General features: G+C 44.2%; 1 protein-coding gene across 1 annotated transcript; it reads left to right on the top strand.

Moving 5' to 3' along the window:
• The first annotated feature begins 691 nt into the window (after positions 1 to 691).
• Positions 692 to 15,285, top strand: CRTAM (cytotoxic and regulatory T cell molecule). The gene is made up of 12 exons (XM_059829561.1): positions 692 to 740; positions 4,046 to 4,192; positions 6,855 to 7,007; positions 7,221 to 7,352; positions 10,392 to 10,562; positions 11,135 to 11,206; positions 11,338 to 11,403; positions 11,636 to 11,743; positions 13,108 to 13,212; positions 13,627 to 13,773; positions 14,157 to 14,240; positions 15,155 to 15,285. The coding sequence occupies exons 1-12, from the start codon at positions 692 to 694 to the stop codon at positions 15,283 to 15,285; spliced, it is 1,365 nt and encodes a 454-aa protein (XP_059685544.1).
• Positions 15,286 to 15,759: the final 474 nt, after the last annotated feature.

Below are 15,759 nucleotides of genomic sequence, written 5' to 3' on the forward strand. Positions count from 1 at the left end.
TTCACAAGCACCTCACCAATACTCTTCATTCCCCGGATAGCCACAAACCGCATGCAGCCAATTACCTTTCTCTCGTTATTTGTTTTGCCAGGATCCCTGCAAGAAGAGCAATGCAAATCTCCTGTGCACGCGGCGGTACAAGATGCAGAGTGACACAAGACTATTTTTCCAGGGATTTAAGCAACCTTACCAATTACTGCACTACAACAGTGTCCACCAAATATGCTCTGCCTTGCTGAGTGCCTCCCCACCTTGGGGAATTAAATCCTGCACGCTGTGCACCTGTAGAATCGCTGTAGTGGGGCTCCCCGGTGGGGTTACCCCAGGCCCATCTTTCTCTTAACCTTTACCTGCTTCCCTCCCATATACATCTCTCCCGCTCTCCCCTGCACGGACGCTGAGTGAGACAGAGCTGGAGGGGGTGCAAGGTGAAGTGCCCCCAGTCCTGTCACGCACCAGTTTCATTTTAGGGACCTGTGAGGTCACTGATCTCTCAGCGGTTGCCAACACATAGGAAATGTGAGGGGGGGAGAAGAGAGCGGAACAGCAGAGGGAAGGAACGGAGGCAGAGACCCCGGCAGTGATGAAGTCATGGTAAATCTTCTCCCCCCGTGCTGAAAAGGGACCTGCTGCACAGCGGCCGTGGCAGAGAGAGGAAGTCAGCACAGACAGCCTGCGCCCACACCGCAGCATGACTTTCACCAGGATGCTACACGTCGCGGCTCTGTTCCTGATGCAAGGTAAGCGATACACATTGCATTATATGATCTCCCCTTTGCAAGCAGTCCAGCCTGGAGAATTCAATTTCCAGAGCTTCAGCACACCACGCGCAAGGCAGCTTTGCTGTTTTTGTTTTCTTGTTGACAATGCCATATTGTCACCCAATTTCCAAAGCACGGTGGTGCTGAATTCCAGCTGACTCCTAAGCGCAGTATGGATGAGACCAATTCACCTCCTAGCAGCTGGCGGCATGCTCGAGATGGTAAAGCATTGGGAAATCGAAAGATTCTCCCTTAAATTTGGACAGCGGATCACTGCTTACTTTCCATGGCTTGGTTATCTTTGTATGCCTTTCTTCATGTATTGTGTAAAAAGAGGCTAATATAAGAAGTCAGAGTAATTTAGAAAGCATTGACAAAGTACTTTGAAAATGAAAAGCACTTTAAATGCTCAATCTCCTTACTCCTACTAGAGATTAGCAAAGTAGGTATAAGCTCCATCCTCCTGTCTTTCATACACAGGAGAGTGAGAGAGATTCATATTTGACATGGTCAAATAGGAAAGATTTAAGCAAGGAAAGCTGCAAGACAGCTATCTATAGCTCAGGATTCTTGCAGGCTTCACTCCTGACCCTTGCAGGAGGAATGCCCGCACAAGCCTGGTGCTGGCCGAAGCAGTAGTCCCTCTCCCTTCTTAAGAAATGCTGGAGCAGAAACCGTAGCAGTGCTACTGCTGACACTCTGTAATACTCTCACACGCAAAGGGATTGTTAACAGAGGCCACATCAAATCTCGGTGTCTAAACAGCAACAAAACATTCTGTAATACTATATGCTTAGGATATTTTATTACCATTCAATGTGTTTAACAGAAGACAGGCCTTAGGGAGCTGTCAGTTATATCCTAGCTGAACTAACACTTGCAGTGCCCTTTAGACTTGCTCCAAATTAGCAGTTTCCACTCCGAGTGTACAACCCCTCTTCCCCCAGTATTGCCACAGACTCCTGCACAATGGATTTGTACCTGCTGACAGCTGCTACCTGCTCTTGGCCATCAGAATTAATTCAGACTGCAGCCACAGGTCAAAAATAACGCATTAAACAGGATGTCTGTATAGGCTACAGTTTTAAAGATAACTCTGAATTAATGCATTGCGTGCATATCACTGCAAGTAGTTCTCTGTGCACTTTCTGATGGCTAAAATAATAGCAACCAGAGGCATGAGCCATTTTGCTCAGTTGCATCCCGCAATTTCTAGGAAGAAATTTTTGCCCTGTCTTGCCAAGAAGGTGGATATATCACTGTACCTGATGCCAGACTAATTTTTCCAGGTAGCCAGGGCACCTGGGATCCACACGGTACAAGAACCACTGTTCTCTGGAGCTGGCACGGGACCGTCTCCCATGCCCCAGTGACCATGCTGTGGTGGGCTACAGTGGCTTGAAGGCCGCAGCCACATCAAACTGTCCCCTACTCAAGGAAAGAAAATTGACCTGTGAGCCATGGTGTGAATGAAGCCATGGTGTCTCACGGAAATTACTTATTTGTTCTGTTCTGGGGGCTGCTTTTTTCTGTTTTAGAAAAGCAAGCAACACCCCCACCTTTTCTTGTTCAGTCTTGCTGCTCTCACCTCAAAAGGTGTGACTTGAAAGACCCCACGCTGCTGTTAGCGACAGGAAACCGTCACTATGAAAAAATGCAGAAGGGCCCCGTGGAAAACCACAGACAAGGCCCTCTCTGCTACCTTAACAGCATGCACCTCCTGGCACAGGTCTCCCCAAGTGGAACCCATGCAAGGACGTTTTCCTTTTCTACCACTCCTCTGCAAATGACCCCCACGTGGCACAAGCCCTGAGAAACCAGCAGAGGCACTAACCCTAGGAAATGGAGGCGGAATCACGGGGAAATGTAAGCCGAAGGCATTGATGTGCCACTTGTGATGGTAAATCAGTTATGGCCACTCAAGTTCAACAGGGTTTCACTGGTGCACAGCGATTCCGTTGAAGCCAGCCTGTGGTGTCTACTGGCACCCTGCAGTAAGGACAGACAGCAGATCTGTACTGCACAGTTTCTCCTTAGCTAAAGGAGCATACATCATACTTACAAATTCAGAAGTACAAATATTGAGATATTAGAAGGAAATCTCTTCTATAGGCTTATAGGGTCCAAAGATTAGTTAGTGAAGAAAGAGAAAAGGTCCATGCTGTATTTGCTATTTGTGAACTCCCAAACTACATCACTGACCATTCTTCCGTGCCACCTGTGGCCCAGGAAACGTCATGTGTCCTCAACTCAATGGTGAGGCATGGCAACAGATCCCCATGGGAAACTATGGTCTTACAGGGAGACAAGTCCTTCCTCTGATTTTAGTGGTAAAAGATCAGGTCTAGCAAGAATGCCCTATGATTGCTTCATTTCTGGTATATTTTAAAAAGTTTTTAAGAAAATGAAAAGCTTTCCTGAAACCCAGAAAGATTCATTTCCCCAAACTGCAGTGCTCTTGTGCGCAGTAGGAACTTGCAGCAGAAAGCTACCTGGAAAATAAAATCAAAACACACAAAACCGGAATGAAAAATAAAACCCTCTTACTGCCTATTTACTTAACTCTGACCCAGGCACTGCTCTTAGTAATTTCTCCAGGGCATGCTTTTTTCTGGAGAAGGCAATTCATTCCAGGTCATCAAATATTTTCACAAAGTGTATTATATATCTTAGAACGTCTGAAGAGAAAAAACACACTTTACTGCCCGTCTGTAAAATGAATTGGGAAGAGAGAGAATGAAATTTCATTTTAGTAACCTGTGCCAGGCCAGGTTTGTGGATCCTGCCTGCAAAAGAAGTTTCAAAGCCAGTTCAAAACAGCTGCAGCATTATACTTTCTGAATAAAAAAGCCTCGTTTTTCAGAGGTGCTGATCATTCACTGCTCAGTCGCACATGTTTGCAAATCAGGTTCAACAGCTCCAGAATGGAACGTGGACTAGTGAAAATTAATGTGTGTGTTAACATACAGGGCGAACATGCATTAAATGGGTCTGCTATCAATTCTTCAATGGCCTGTGTGGAATAACATCTAATAACTAAATCTGGTTGTGCTGGCAGGTTAAGATCACAAACCTTTGGTACAAGTCTTACTCAGTGACTGTGATGACCTATCTAATGACTATGATTTATTTATATCAGTACAACCACACTGGCAAGCTTCCCAATGTAGACAAACCTTTACACCCTTGAAAAAAGGAAAGTTGACATATTATTCTGTGTGAAACATCGTCGCTCTACTTCATGTCACATTTTAATACTTGTTTTTTCCCCTCATCTCTGGCAGGGGATTTTCCAGGAGCTGGCAGCGAAACCGTAACTCTAAAGGAAGGAGAGAACTTAAATCTCCACTGCACCCTCAGCAGTGACGACGGTTCTGCCCGACAGTGGTTAAACCCTCAAGGGTTTGCCATTTTTCTGAACACCCAGCGGGGTAAGTGTGAAAACTGAACGCAGCACTTTCCACGTGGGGCTGGAGGGTCACTCAGAAGTGGGCTTTCCCGGCTCCCACCCGTGGCCAGTCTGACTCACCTGCTACCCAACCGCTGGAGACGGTTTTACACGCAGCCCCTTTCTGGCAGGAAGCTGATGAAATGGAAACCCCCACAACAGTGGTCTGGCACTAGAGCTTTTAGCAATGAACTGTAGTTACCACCAGCACCAAGAGATTAGCACAAAAGCCCACTCTTGCCTTAAAAGAGAGACAGGAGTGGACATGCCTGAAATCCCTGGTTACTCTTCTGTTCATCAGGGAATTCAATGTAGTGCATCATGAGGAAATTTTTAGAAAACAAGCAGTGATTTCTAATATGTGCTGACAAAGCCAAAGTTACAATTATTACGTTCCCTTCCACTCCCTACACCTGATGTCTCTCTGTCCTTATCTCTCCTTGTGTCAGTCCAAATTGGACAGCTCTGCAAGATGAGGACTGCCTTAGTCTTCTCCATTTGTACAGTACCTAGTCAGCATCCCTGCTTGTTAAAGCCTTTAGGCTTTAATGATAATAATGACTGGGGTTTATCCAAATGACATTGGGTATTCAACTCCCATTGAAACTGCCCAGGAACCAAGGGTCCTCTTTGGTTGCTCTGGGAATCCCAGCCACTGAGTCTTGCCACCCACATCAAACCAACCTACTAATATTTCCCACAAGTATTGCCAATATTTCTAAATGGAAAATGTCATGAGTAACTGTTGCTCCTATTTACTGAGTTACAAGAGCAAATGGGATGAGTGTTTGTTAGCATTTTAAATGACTCACACATTATTAGGAACTGTTTCCTGTGGAATCCAGGATCCTGAGTCCAGTACTCTCAGTATAATGCATATGAACCATTAGATTCAAATGGGATCCAAAAAACCTTAGTGCTGAGCCACCAACAGCTAATCAATATGGGAAACAGGGCTATTGCAACCTGCTCTGTGCTGCTTTGACATCCTGGCTTCCAAAAACCACATCAGGCTATGGCAGGGGTTCCTCTCTCCTGCTGCAGTCTGTTAGTCCAGTCATATCCAAGAACTGCAAGACCTAGGAGGAATTCCCCTCTCCATCAGTTATCTCTATTTTTGACATATATGTATGTTCTCAGTATTTTACACCGTAGAGGTAGATGAGAGTATCAAGAATCCCTTCATTTATGCAAGTTCTCTACGGCACCTCCAACTTTTAATAGCTCTAGCCCTTTCAATGCTTAAAGTTTTGCTGAGTTGACACAGCAATTTAGGGTTAGGGAAAGAACATATCCACTGGTATCTATAGGGGCAGACTCTAACTCGAGTGAACAAAACAGTGTCTGTCTTAAAACACCTTGACAATTCAGCCCATAGTTTCAACATCCCACAATTATCCTTCAGTAAGATGCATGATGTAACACCCACAAGGACTAGAGTTTGCAAAGCGTTTGGATCCTTGATAAGTCAGACACACGGAATTTTTTTCCTTTTACAACACAGAAGAAAACAATCCTAATTTAGAGAGAAACCAAGCTTTGCATTATGCACGGACATTTTCATTTTTTATTCTGAACCACGACTGTGAATCTCTGTCACATTGCTTCTCCAATAAACCACTTCGTGAATCAGTTCCCTCCAGTCTCATGGTAGCTAAAAATATGTCAAGCTAGCTACAAGTCTTACATCATGGTGATTCCAAAATCCTTTAATATTTAAACACTTCCATAAATTATAGTACTGCTGTGATTTTCTCCCAACTCTGTATTTTTACAAGATCTCAGCTAAAAAAATTTAAAAATAAAAAGATAGTTTTTTGAGGTCTTTTTCCTCCCTAATGACTGGTACACATCCCCTGTTTCAGTTCAATTTAAGGGTAGAAAGTTACACTTTCTGTGCTGCGATTGTGGGAAAAGTCCATGTGACTTGCTGGCCCGACCCTGAGGACTCACATGGGTCAACCAGAAGCAGGAATGATGCAAAGACTAGAAAGTCGAGAGAGAGAAAAGGGGCTGTATAGCAGAGTACAGATATCCTAGGAGATGGTCTCATTAAAATCAAGGTAATTAGACAAGGGTAGGAGAAGCAAAACAGTCAATTAATAAGCAGTTAATAAAGAGGTGTGTGCTGACCGTAGTGTTCATTTCTATATCACAAAATACACCCAAAGAGGAGAAGTTATTTTTTTCAAGGCCAAATAAAGGCTTGGGGAATGGGGAAGGGAAAGGTCTTCAGTTCATGCATCTATGCTCTATATTCAAAGGTCATATTACTTTTCTGACCATGTATCATGTCCTCACACCCCAACGTTTGCTTATATTTACCCATCTAGACACTTAAAGAACTCAAATTGCTATAATACCTGGGAACACAGGAATAAGACCCCCTGAAAATAAAAGCGAGAAAAAACATGACATTATCCCCGCTGGCAGCACACATCCCCTTCTTCAGCTTACTACTGCCTCTGTACTAGCACAGTACCAGCTAGGGATGCTTTGTGCTAGAACTGCTCCCTTATGCCAAGTGTTGATGAATTAAAAAAAATACAATAAAGAAAACGATCTTCATTCATTACTGCTTTGATTATCTGTCTTCCTCTTATGTACCAACACACATAGCATGCTGGGTTTTATTTTCCTTACAGCTTTAAGAGATCGGAGGTACAAACTTACCCGTTATTCAAAGGATGAATTATCCATCCAACTGTCTAACGTAACAGTGCACGATGAAGGCGTATATAAATGCTTCTACTACGGCATCCCGTTCAAAAGCAAGAACAAGACTGTTGAGGTATTAGGTAAGTTCCTTCACCTGCTTTGCTCCAGAGGAGCAGCACAACAAAGCCAGGTCCTCAACTCCAAACCTGCATTTTTGCATGCAACTGTACGGTGCTTAACACAAGATAACCCTGGTCTTAGCTCAGTCCCCCCAAACAATGCTATGTATGCAGCCATTCATAAAACCAAGTAGAAAGATGTACTACAACCAATTCTAAATCTTCTTGCTGCAGCTGCTCCTTCTAATCCAGTACTGGAAGTATCCCAAGACACAGAAAGAAGCATTACACTGTCCTGCTATACCCAAGGATGTAAACCTCAGCCCCAGATTACCTGGCTGTTGGACAACGGGATAGAGCTCCCTGGTAAGTGTTAAAGGACCAGGGATTGATTACTGACAATTTCTTCTTATCAGCCTTGGGAATGTTTAAAAATATTGGAGGGTGAAACACGTTCTGCAATGCATCAGCTGAGACTAACACTGATCCTCCACTCATTCAGTACAACTCAGTCCCCATGGTGCAGGTTTGAGAAAAGTCAGCACTAAATTCTGGTGTTTGTGTAAGGGAGAGGGCTCATCTGCCTTGCTCACGTTCAGTGCAGAACAACAGCACTTGGCACCAGAATCCCTTGAGTGTCTGGAGCGAAATTCCACTGAAATGAAATGAAACCAACACCGGGGGCACAATTTTCAAAGCCCAAGTATAAAGTCAGTTAGCAAATCCATTATAACTATCCCCGTGCTGTGACCAGTAAACAGATTTCCCTCAGCTTTGCTGAGCAGCTCTCACACACGCCAGCAGCCTTTCTCTCTCATTAATCTGTTCAGAGGCAGGCAGCTCACTAGCAGAAGCAAAAGAGAGCTCAGGAAACGCAGCCCACGCTGCCCTGCGAGGCTCTCCCCAGCGAGAGCCCTGCACACATCTGGGTGGACACACGTGAGGAGGAACAGAGCCACCACGTAGCTCAATTTAACTTGTGTGCTATATATAGCTGCTTTGAAGGCCGTGTTCTAATAACAACTACCTTATTAGCTGTAACTGTAGCACTGTGGAGAGGAAACGCACATCTGTATCAAAGCGTGAGGAAAATACCCATAGATGCAAATGTATTTTCTTTCATGTATTAACAAGCTCTTATTTGTATTTTGCATCATCAAGCAACATATTTAAAGCTTAGCCTGTAATCTCCCCCCCCGCCCCAAGATGGCTTTTTTAACTAAGACCTCTAGAAAACAACAGAGAAGTGTGCTGGCCTGAATATAGCTAGAAATCAAGACTAAAGGAAAAAACGCCGGCTGCCAGATAAACAGGCAGTAACGCAACCGCGTGAAGCCCTGTGCTTAAGGGAATTGCACTCAGGGGAAGCAGCATAGCCGTAAGCGAGCTGCATGAAAGCCAGGGCCGAGAGCTCTCTGCGATGGTGGGAAAGGCGCTCTGGAGCCGTGCCCGGGTCGTGGAAAAGCAGGTGCTAAAATCCTGCACGTCTTTGGGAAGAGCTGGGCTGTAAGGGCTTGGGGGAATACCAGCTGTGAAGTTATGCAGAGCTCAGGGAAGCGATATGTCACCTCTAAGTTTTTATATCTATTTTCCCCAGTGTTCTAAAACCAGGGGTTTCCTTAAACGTGAAACAAGCCCAGTCCTGGCCTGCTCAAGTGCGTTATTTGCAACATCACGACACACAGCTCGGACACTACGCGCCTCCCACAACGCACAAAGCCAACCACGCGCTTCTCCACTTACTTTAACGAAAATCTCTACTTACCTTTACCTCCTCCGGGCCCTTGTGGCCCTGAGCCGGTCAGCCATTAGAGCAAGCCGTGCCGGGGAGGCCTGGCTGCCCTTCCACCGCAGGCGCCCAGGGCCGCCATCGAGCACCCCAGGGCCCGAGCGGTGCCTCTTTTGGGGTGGTTTCAGCTGTGGCTGGTTTTGGGAGGAAGGAATATTTGCATGAAGAGGTGCCGATTTCACCATGCGGCCTGCTTGTGGCAGAGACACGAATTAAAATGTTTGAAAGGAAAAAAACACGGTGTTTCTCAAACTTTCTGCGTGTGCCTTCCCTGTTTTGAAGGTGGCTGTCTTTGAGTGATGCACCTTTCTCCCCCTTTCATTCTCAGCTTTAATCACTTACTGCAAATATTTATACTAATCAGAAAATAGCTAATATATCTTAATTGCTAGCAGCACCTCAGTTCCACCAGGGCTCAGCAGGGGCAAACCAGCTGTAATCACTGAGCTGTTGCTGAGAATGATTAGTTCCTTCCCAGCAAAAACACTCTGAAATCCTTTTGAGCTCTTACGTGACCCTGCTGGGGAGGGAAAAGAAGGTTGAGAAATACTGGCCTATGTGGCACAGCAAGTTATCTGTAAAGGAATTTCTTTCATTTAAGAAATAAGGGTGTTACCAAGGGTAACAGATCAAGAGAAAGCATCAGATTGTTTCCAGAGAACCTCTATTATCAACAGACAGTAGAAATCACTGTGCCACCGTGGGCATTTAAGGTAAACATCTGAAAAAACCTCCCTCCCTCTCCACCAGAGCTGTTCAAACACATCTCTTTGTGTCACATGAAAGACATCCTTATTTTTCCGTATCGTATAAATGAATAGAAGTCAGTATTACCTAGAGGACTAGGAACTACATCAGCCAAGGTACACGGCTCTCTCCAATTCATTACAGCAAGGCAATTAATCTTTGTGTTTAACTTCCCCCAGGTGCAAAAGGGGAAGTCAAACCTGCATTGTAGGGGTGATGGAGGACTTGCACAGGATTTCATAGAGTTATATAAATGTTTATTTATTACAAATGTAAATATTGCACATCAATATTTATTGTGCATATTTATCAATGTCCATATTTATCAATATGCACAAATATCGCCCAAATTTTTATGTTTGGGGTAACAAATCCACAGCTATTAAGACACAAATTCAATGCCCTTGGATATCACATAGCAGAATCAGAACTTTTTTTAGATCGCAGTCGTGCTGCAAAACAGCAGGTCCTTGCCCTGAGGCTCCCCGCTGTGGGCCGTGTGTGGCTGTGGCACATAGCAAAGCAATTTATTCCATTCACCAAGGACCAAAAGTGGGTGTTTGGACATTTCGTGGCAGTCCTGCAGGGCACTGCAGGGGAATTTCCCCATGTGAGTCATGAATCTGAGCAGAGGTTTTTTAGTTGAGCGCAAGAGGTGCAGGAGGACTGCACTTAACTGGAGAGGAAGAAAACATGACCTTGCTGCCTTTGGGCTCCCATGTAATCCATTTACACAATGAACCACTTGTGCACAGTAATCGGGTGCTGCTTTAGCACAGCAAAGTAATGCAGATTGCGCCTGGAAGGTTTTTCATTAAATTGCTCTTGACTAGAAAGCACTTAAATGTTTTCTTCCAATGGGTGTATAGGTGACACTAAGCACAACTTAGAAGCTGATGGGAAGAAATGGACCACAACCAGCACGCTGACAGTCCTCGCCTATGGGCCCAATTCAACAGCCAGCTGCATGGTTCGCCACCAAGCTCTAAGAGAAGAGAAGCTGACAGCATCTTTCCGCTTTCAGGACCTCCTTAGGACGGGTACTGCAGGTTCCTTCAGCAGAGGCTATCCCATTTCACCACTCTGAAGTGGTGAAAGTTATGCAGAAACATACGCAAAGCTGAAGCCCATTGTCTACTGCCCCATGTGTAGAATCTATTTTTAAATGAGAGGGCTACCTGGGGCAAAAGAACAACTCCAAACTAAGATTTTGGGGCTTTTTCCTGCTTCTTAACTACCTTAAAATTCATTAAACATTAAGCCACAGCAGCCCAGGCAGGTCAGTTCCCCAATGCTGCTGCTAGAATTCAGGTAATGTTTGCCCCAAAGCTTTAAAGATAATTCAAAGTTTATCTTCTCAAAAAGCCATGAGCTTCCCATGTCTTCTACGTATTAGACACATCCACCTGGAAACCTAGCAGGGTGTAAATATTGTAAATTAAGACTGAAGCTGCATGTCTAATAATTCTCAGAGTAGAGTTTGCCTTCCGCCTATTTACTCATCTTTAGGATGGATCTAATTATTCTTACTTCATTCTTCCTTAGATTGCTTGATTCAACAAATGCTTATGAAGTGCTCTGAAAGTTGTACTATTGTTGGGGTTTTTTTCAGTGACAAAAACAAATCCTGCACCAGCTGCGCTGGAGGTGGATACACTTGTCTCTGATAACAAGCAATCTACAGGTAGGCATTAACTGCTTGGCCCCTTTTTAATTAATGCACAGGTCAGATAAACACAGCATCTATCACAAGTTGCCATCAGCACTGAGGGACATTTTGCATAGCATTTAGAACCGCTTTGGTTTTTTCCCCAGTGACCGCAGCAGTGTCAGATCTGAACAGCAGCACACCCTCTGCTCCAGGCTACCCACAGCATACTGGTAAGGGTTTCACTTTCATTTTTTCCCTTATTTCATAGCGTTAAATATATCCAGAGGACAGGGAAGCTGAAGGTGGGAGGGTAGGACTGTAAGTCTAACCACTGATCAGACAGAGCACCCAAACAGCCCAGAGCATGAAGCATACCAGGGCGGGTTTCATTTTTCATGGATCAGTTCAATGGCAGAGCATCTCTTCTGATTTTTGTCTTGGGTTTGGGGGGTTTTCCTTTAGGATCCAAACAACCAACCTTCCCTTCTCCAGTACCAGAGGATCCAGGAGTTACCAGCTCAGCCTCAACACCAACCCAGCAAAACCTCCAATCCAACATCACATTTACTTGTAAGTTTGGTCTTAGTTACGTGACTTTACCAAAGCAGGACAGAAATGGTACTGAGAACAGCGTTACGTTCCACGTTACAAACAAGCGCTTAACATAAAACACAGCATTTCTTGCTTGTGCAGGGAGCCCTCAGTATTACAGCCATGAAAGCAGAGAAAAGTCTCTCGTTAGTTGCAGAAGACCATCAGCATTAGCAGCAGCAGCCAGACTGGCCACTATTGCAGCATGGTGCGAGCCCAGGCTGGCATTTCTCTGGACGGTTGCACTAGGTGGCACTGTGCAACAACGGTTATCGGTGCATACAGCAGGCTGCAGGTTGCAGTCATTGAACTGAGGAGTTTTTCCCAGCAGAAGAATGAAGAGCTCCACTGATCAAATCGGTTGGCCAAAACCCACCAAGGTGGGTGCATGCGGCTGCTTAGTGTGACAGGCCCTGCAGTGAAAAATCAATTGGCTGGTTTAGAAATACATTAACGCTTTGTTTATATTTGTTTAGAAGTGCTACATCTGTGATTACAAACATCACAGAATGGCTACATCCCGATAAACAATTCATACATATGTTGATAAACACACATGGAGAGGGAGCCAGAATCTTTTAACAGGACTTTCACTAGGTGTGCTTACATACCTGACAAGGAAGAAAATCTCTTATGCAGGTAGAGTTTTGGTAGACACAGCACACGTTATCATTTTAGTTTTACAAATCAAAGTTAATTATACAAGGATATATTGTCTGTGTGCATAAGAAAGTCAGAGCTTACCTTTCTGTTTGCGCAGGGTTGGAAGTAACGCCAGCTGCAGCAGAAAAGGAAGAATTGGCTGGTTCGTCGAGTTACCATGTCCCCAACGGTACGACCTTACATCATCAGACATGGCTGGCGGTGTCAAAGGACAGGGATTCTCACACTGGGTGACTGCACCACTGTGAGCTATGAAGACAGTAAATGAGTACTCAGGGATATGAATACAAAAAAAAAAAATCTACTGTAAGGAAACGGATACATGTTCATTCCTGGTTTTGCAAGCAAGAGAAGCAAACTGATGGAAAGGGAAAGCCCCAAAATGACCAAAGAATCAAAGCTCAGCTTTGTTTTAATTTGGCTGTAAATGGGAACCATTGAGCTCAACAATGTGTAAGAGCCCCTGAGGATTTTCTGTTCATAAAGCTTAGGTGGTCTTCAGATTAAAATGAAATACCATGTTAAGGAAGTTAGCACAGAGCTTTAAGTCAAGGGCTCCAGAAGTCCCTTTCTGCTGCAGTACCAGGTGTCCTGGACTTCAAAGCTGCTGAGAAAATACGCATTTCTTAAGCATCCCTTTGCCCTTCAGAGAAATACTGTTCTCCTTTCCATTCCTCCAGGGACTGAAACAGCGTTCAAGGGCAATGTCACAGAAGAGGAACTTTCCAGGACAGAAGCCCCACTACCAAGTGAAAACGTAACTGTGATTTCCATCATCACCTTCGGTACGAACTCTTTAATGACAGCTTCCAAACATACAACGAGCTTTCTTACACCAAGCTGGTTCTCTCTGACCACATATCCACCTCCAAACCTTTTGTCAGTACACTAGAGTAATGTTGGCTTGCAATCTTGGGGAAAGACCATAGAAACACAACCATTTTCATCATCTAGAAAAAAGCTAAATTTTACTGTTTGTTGTGCCAGAGCATGAGTCCCACTGATTTCAATCAGTTTTTCTTGTTCATACAAGAAGAAAAAATTTTACTTCACATCCTAAAATTAAGTCAGATAAGGTGACTTCTGCTCTCTCACCATGTTCATCTGGCCTGGTCCAGGATATATCATTCTTGTCTTAATCACCAGAGACTCGCAGGAAGCTATTTACCAACACAAACATACACCTGCCTCTTTTACAGAGCAAGATCTGAACTCTGAAGGCATCAAAAAGAAGGAGAATAATCTCTTGCTGCCAATCTTGGTGGCTGCTCTGATTTTCGTGCTGCTCATCATTGTCCTGCTTTTTATAAGGAAGCTGAAAAAAGCTCATGGAGTGTGGAAGAGAGGTGGGTGATGGCCCTGTCTGAGCAACTGCTGACACTGCTTTATTCAGAGGGGCTGGAGGGCTGAGGAGCCTTTTAAGCAGAGACAAGACAGGGCTCCTCCAGCCACCGATTAAATGTCCTTCTCCCATAGACAGTGACTGTGACTTGTTGCAAACAACTGTTGAAGAGTCCCTGTAACTGACGGCCTCGGGCCACACTTCAACTGACGCGAGGTGCCACAAAAGCCAATGAAATTGTTGTCTTGAGCATATCTCTTTAGATGGTCAGGGTGATTGAACCCCCATTTTATAACTAGTCTCTCAGGATTTTTATGCTCAAGGCAGAGAGTAAGGAATAGTCGTGGAAAAATCTCATCATCTTAATTACATTTGTTTTCTGCACAGAAAATGATGTTTCAGAGCAGACACTGGAGAGTTATAAATCCAAAACTAATGAAGACAGTCTGGGCCATGAGAAGAATGGACACGGTAAAAAGCTTTAACTGACATAAACTAATTCCTGTTAGAGCATTACTACTGACCACAGCCAGAGCAGATTGCAGCCAATATTAATATACAGAGATATTTGCAGATTGAACATTTCAAACTTGGATATTCTAAACTCAAACCTTTCATACCCAGAGGTCCACCACAGATATTACAGCTTCAGCAAGAGTGATGCAGAACTGTACAAAATGAAAATCATTGCTTTTTATTTGATACGTTAGACTGGAAAATCACAATGGGTTTATCTGGTTTCTAAATATAATCTACTAGAACACTATTAAAAACAATATGTATGGTACGTACCAGGAATGCTACTACTGTTAAACGGTCCTGAATGGCTCGTTTCTGATTTCACCACTAAGAAAACATCAGTGCTTCATCAGTCCTGTCCTCAGCCAGTGACTACAGATGGAAGCAGGTCCGTCACCTCCTCCGCTGGGGTATTTCTGCTCCACACGTGGACTTTTGTCTATACAAAGGCAGCTTTTGGCAGGTGAATAAGCTCAGATGGCAAGAATGAGGGAACTTTGCCAGCACCTTTCAACATCAGTTTATTGCAGCACCTAAACTGTATTAAAAGAGAAGGGGGGGTCGTACTTATCGACAAAACATTTTCAAAACATTCCTTCTTTTCCAAAACGTTCCTTCTTTTCCAAGTATTTTGAAATACAAAATATTTAAGTCACTTCTGGTACAAACTAGTGCCTTGAGTATTGTGTAACCTGCATTAGATCACATCATGCATCTCAGTCTTTGCTGTGACGGATGCCCTAACGATTTCTAGGCATGCATGTCATCTTTTATTGTTCTATAACACTCTAATTAATATGTATTTCAAGCAGGTACACCCCCCCCCCCTTTACAAAATCGGTGATAAATGTGTGTTTATCTTTCAGCTGTCAATCAGAAGTCCAACGTGCAATATGTGACAGAAGGATATGTGGAAACAACGCAGAATAATCCAAGAGACAAAACCGTTGCAATAAGCGAGAAACTGTTTGGATGTGGAAAGGAAACGGATGTATAGCAATGGCAAACCTGTGCAATGTGCAGAAACACCACTGTTTCCTGATACTTACATTACAGCATTCAGATATCAATATGATTTCAAGGAGCAGAAGTACAAACAGCTACCCTCAATCCAAAATCCAATTGGGACTGCTTTTCTATAAACAGTGGGACAGGTAGATGGGACCGGTGCTCCTAGAAACCTATTAGCAATGAACACACTGATTTACCTGTAATCCTCAGAGGATTTAATTAACCACTGCTAGAAATAGAGCCCATCGATCTCATCTCAGGTCCCTTCAGCAATTAGAGTCCTGGCGGGGGAACACGCAATTAGCCCCGAGGACCGCGGGATATGAAGGTAGTCACATAATGCTTCGGCCACCTCCCCTGCAAGCATGGGACTGAGCAGGAGACCCGGGGAGCTGCGAACCAACTGGGACTTGTCTGATCTCATTCTGACCCCCAACCTGGACAGCCAGCTGTATTTAAC

This window comes from Gavia stellata, chromosome 26 (assembly GCF_030936135.1).
Source record: "Gavia stellata isolate bGavSte3 chromosome 26, bGavSte3.hap2, whole genome shotgun sequence".
Taxonomy (NCBI): Eukaryota; Metazoa; Chordata; class Aves; order Gaviiformes; family Gaviidae; genus Gavia; species Gavia stellata.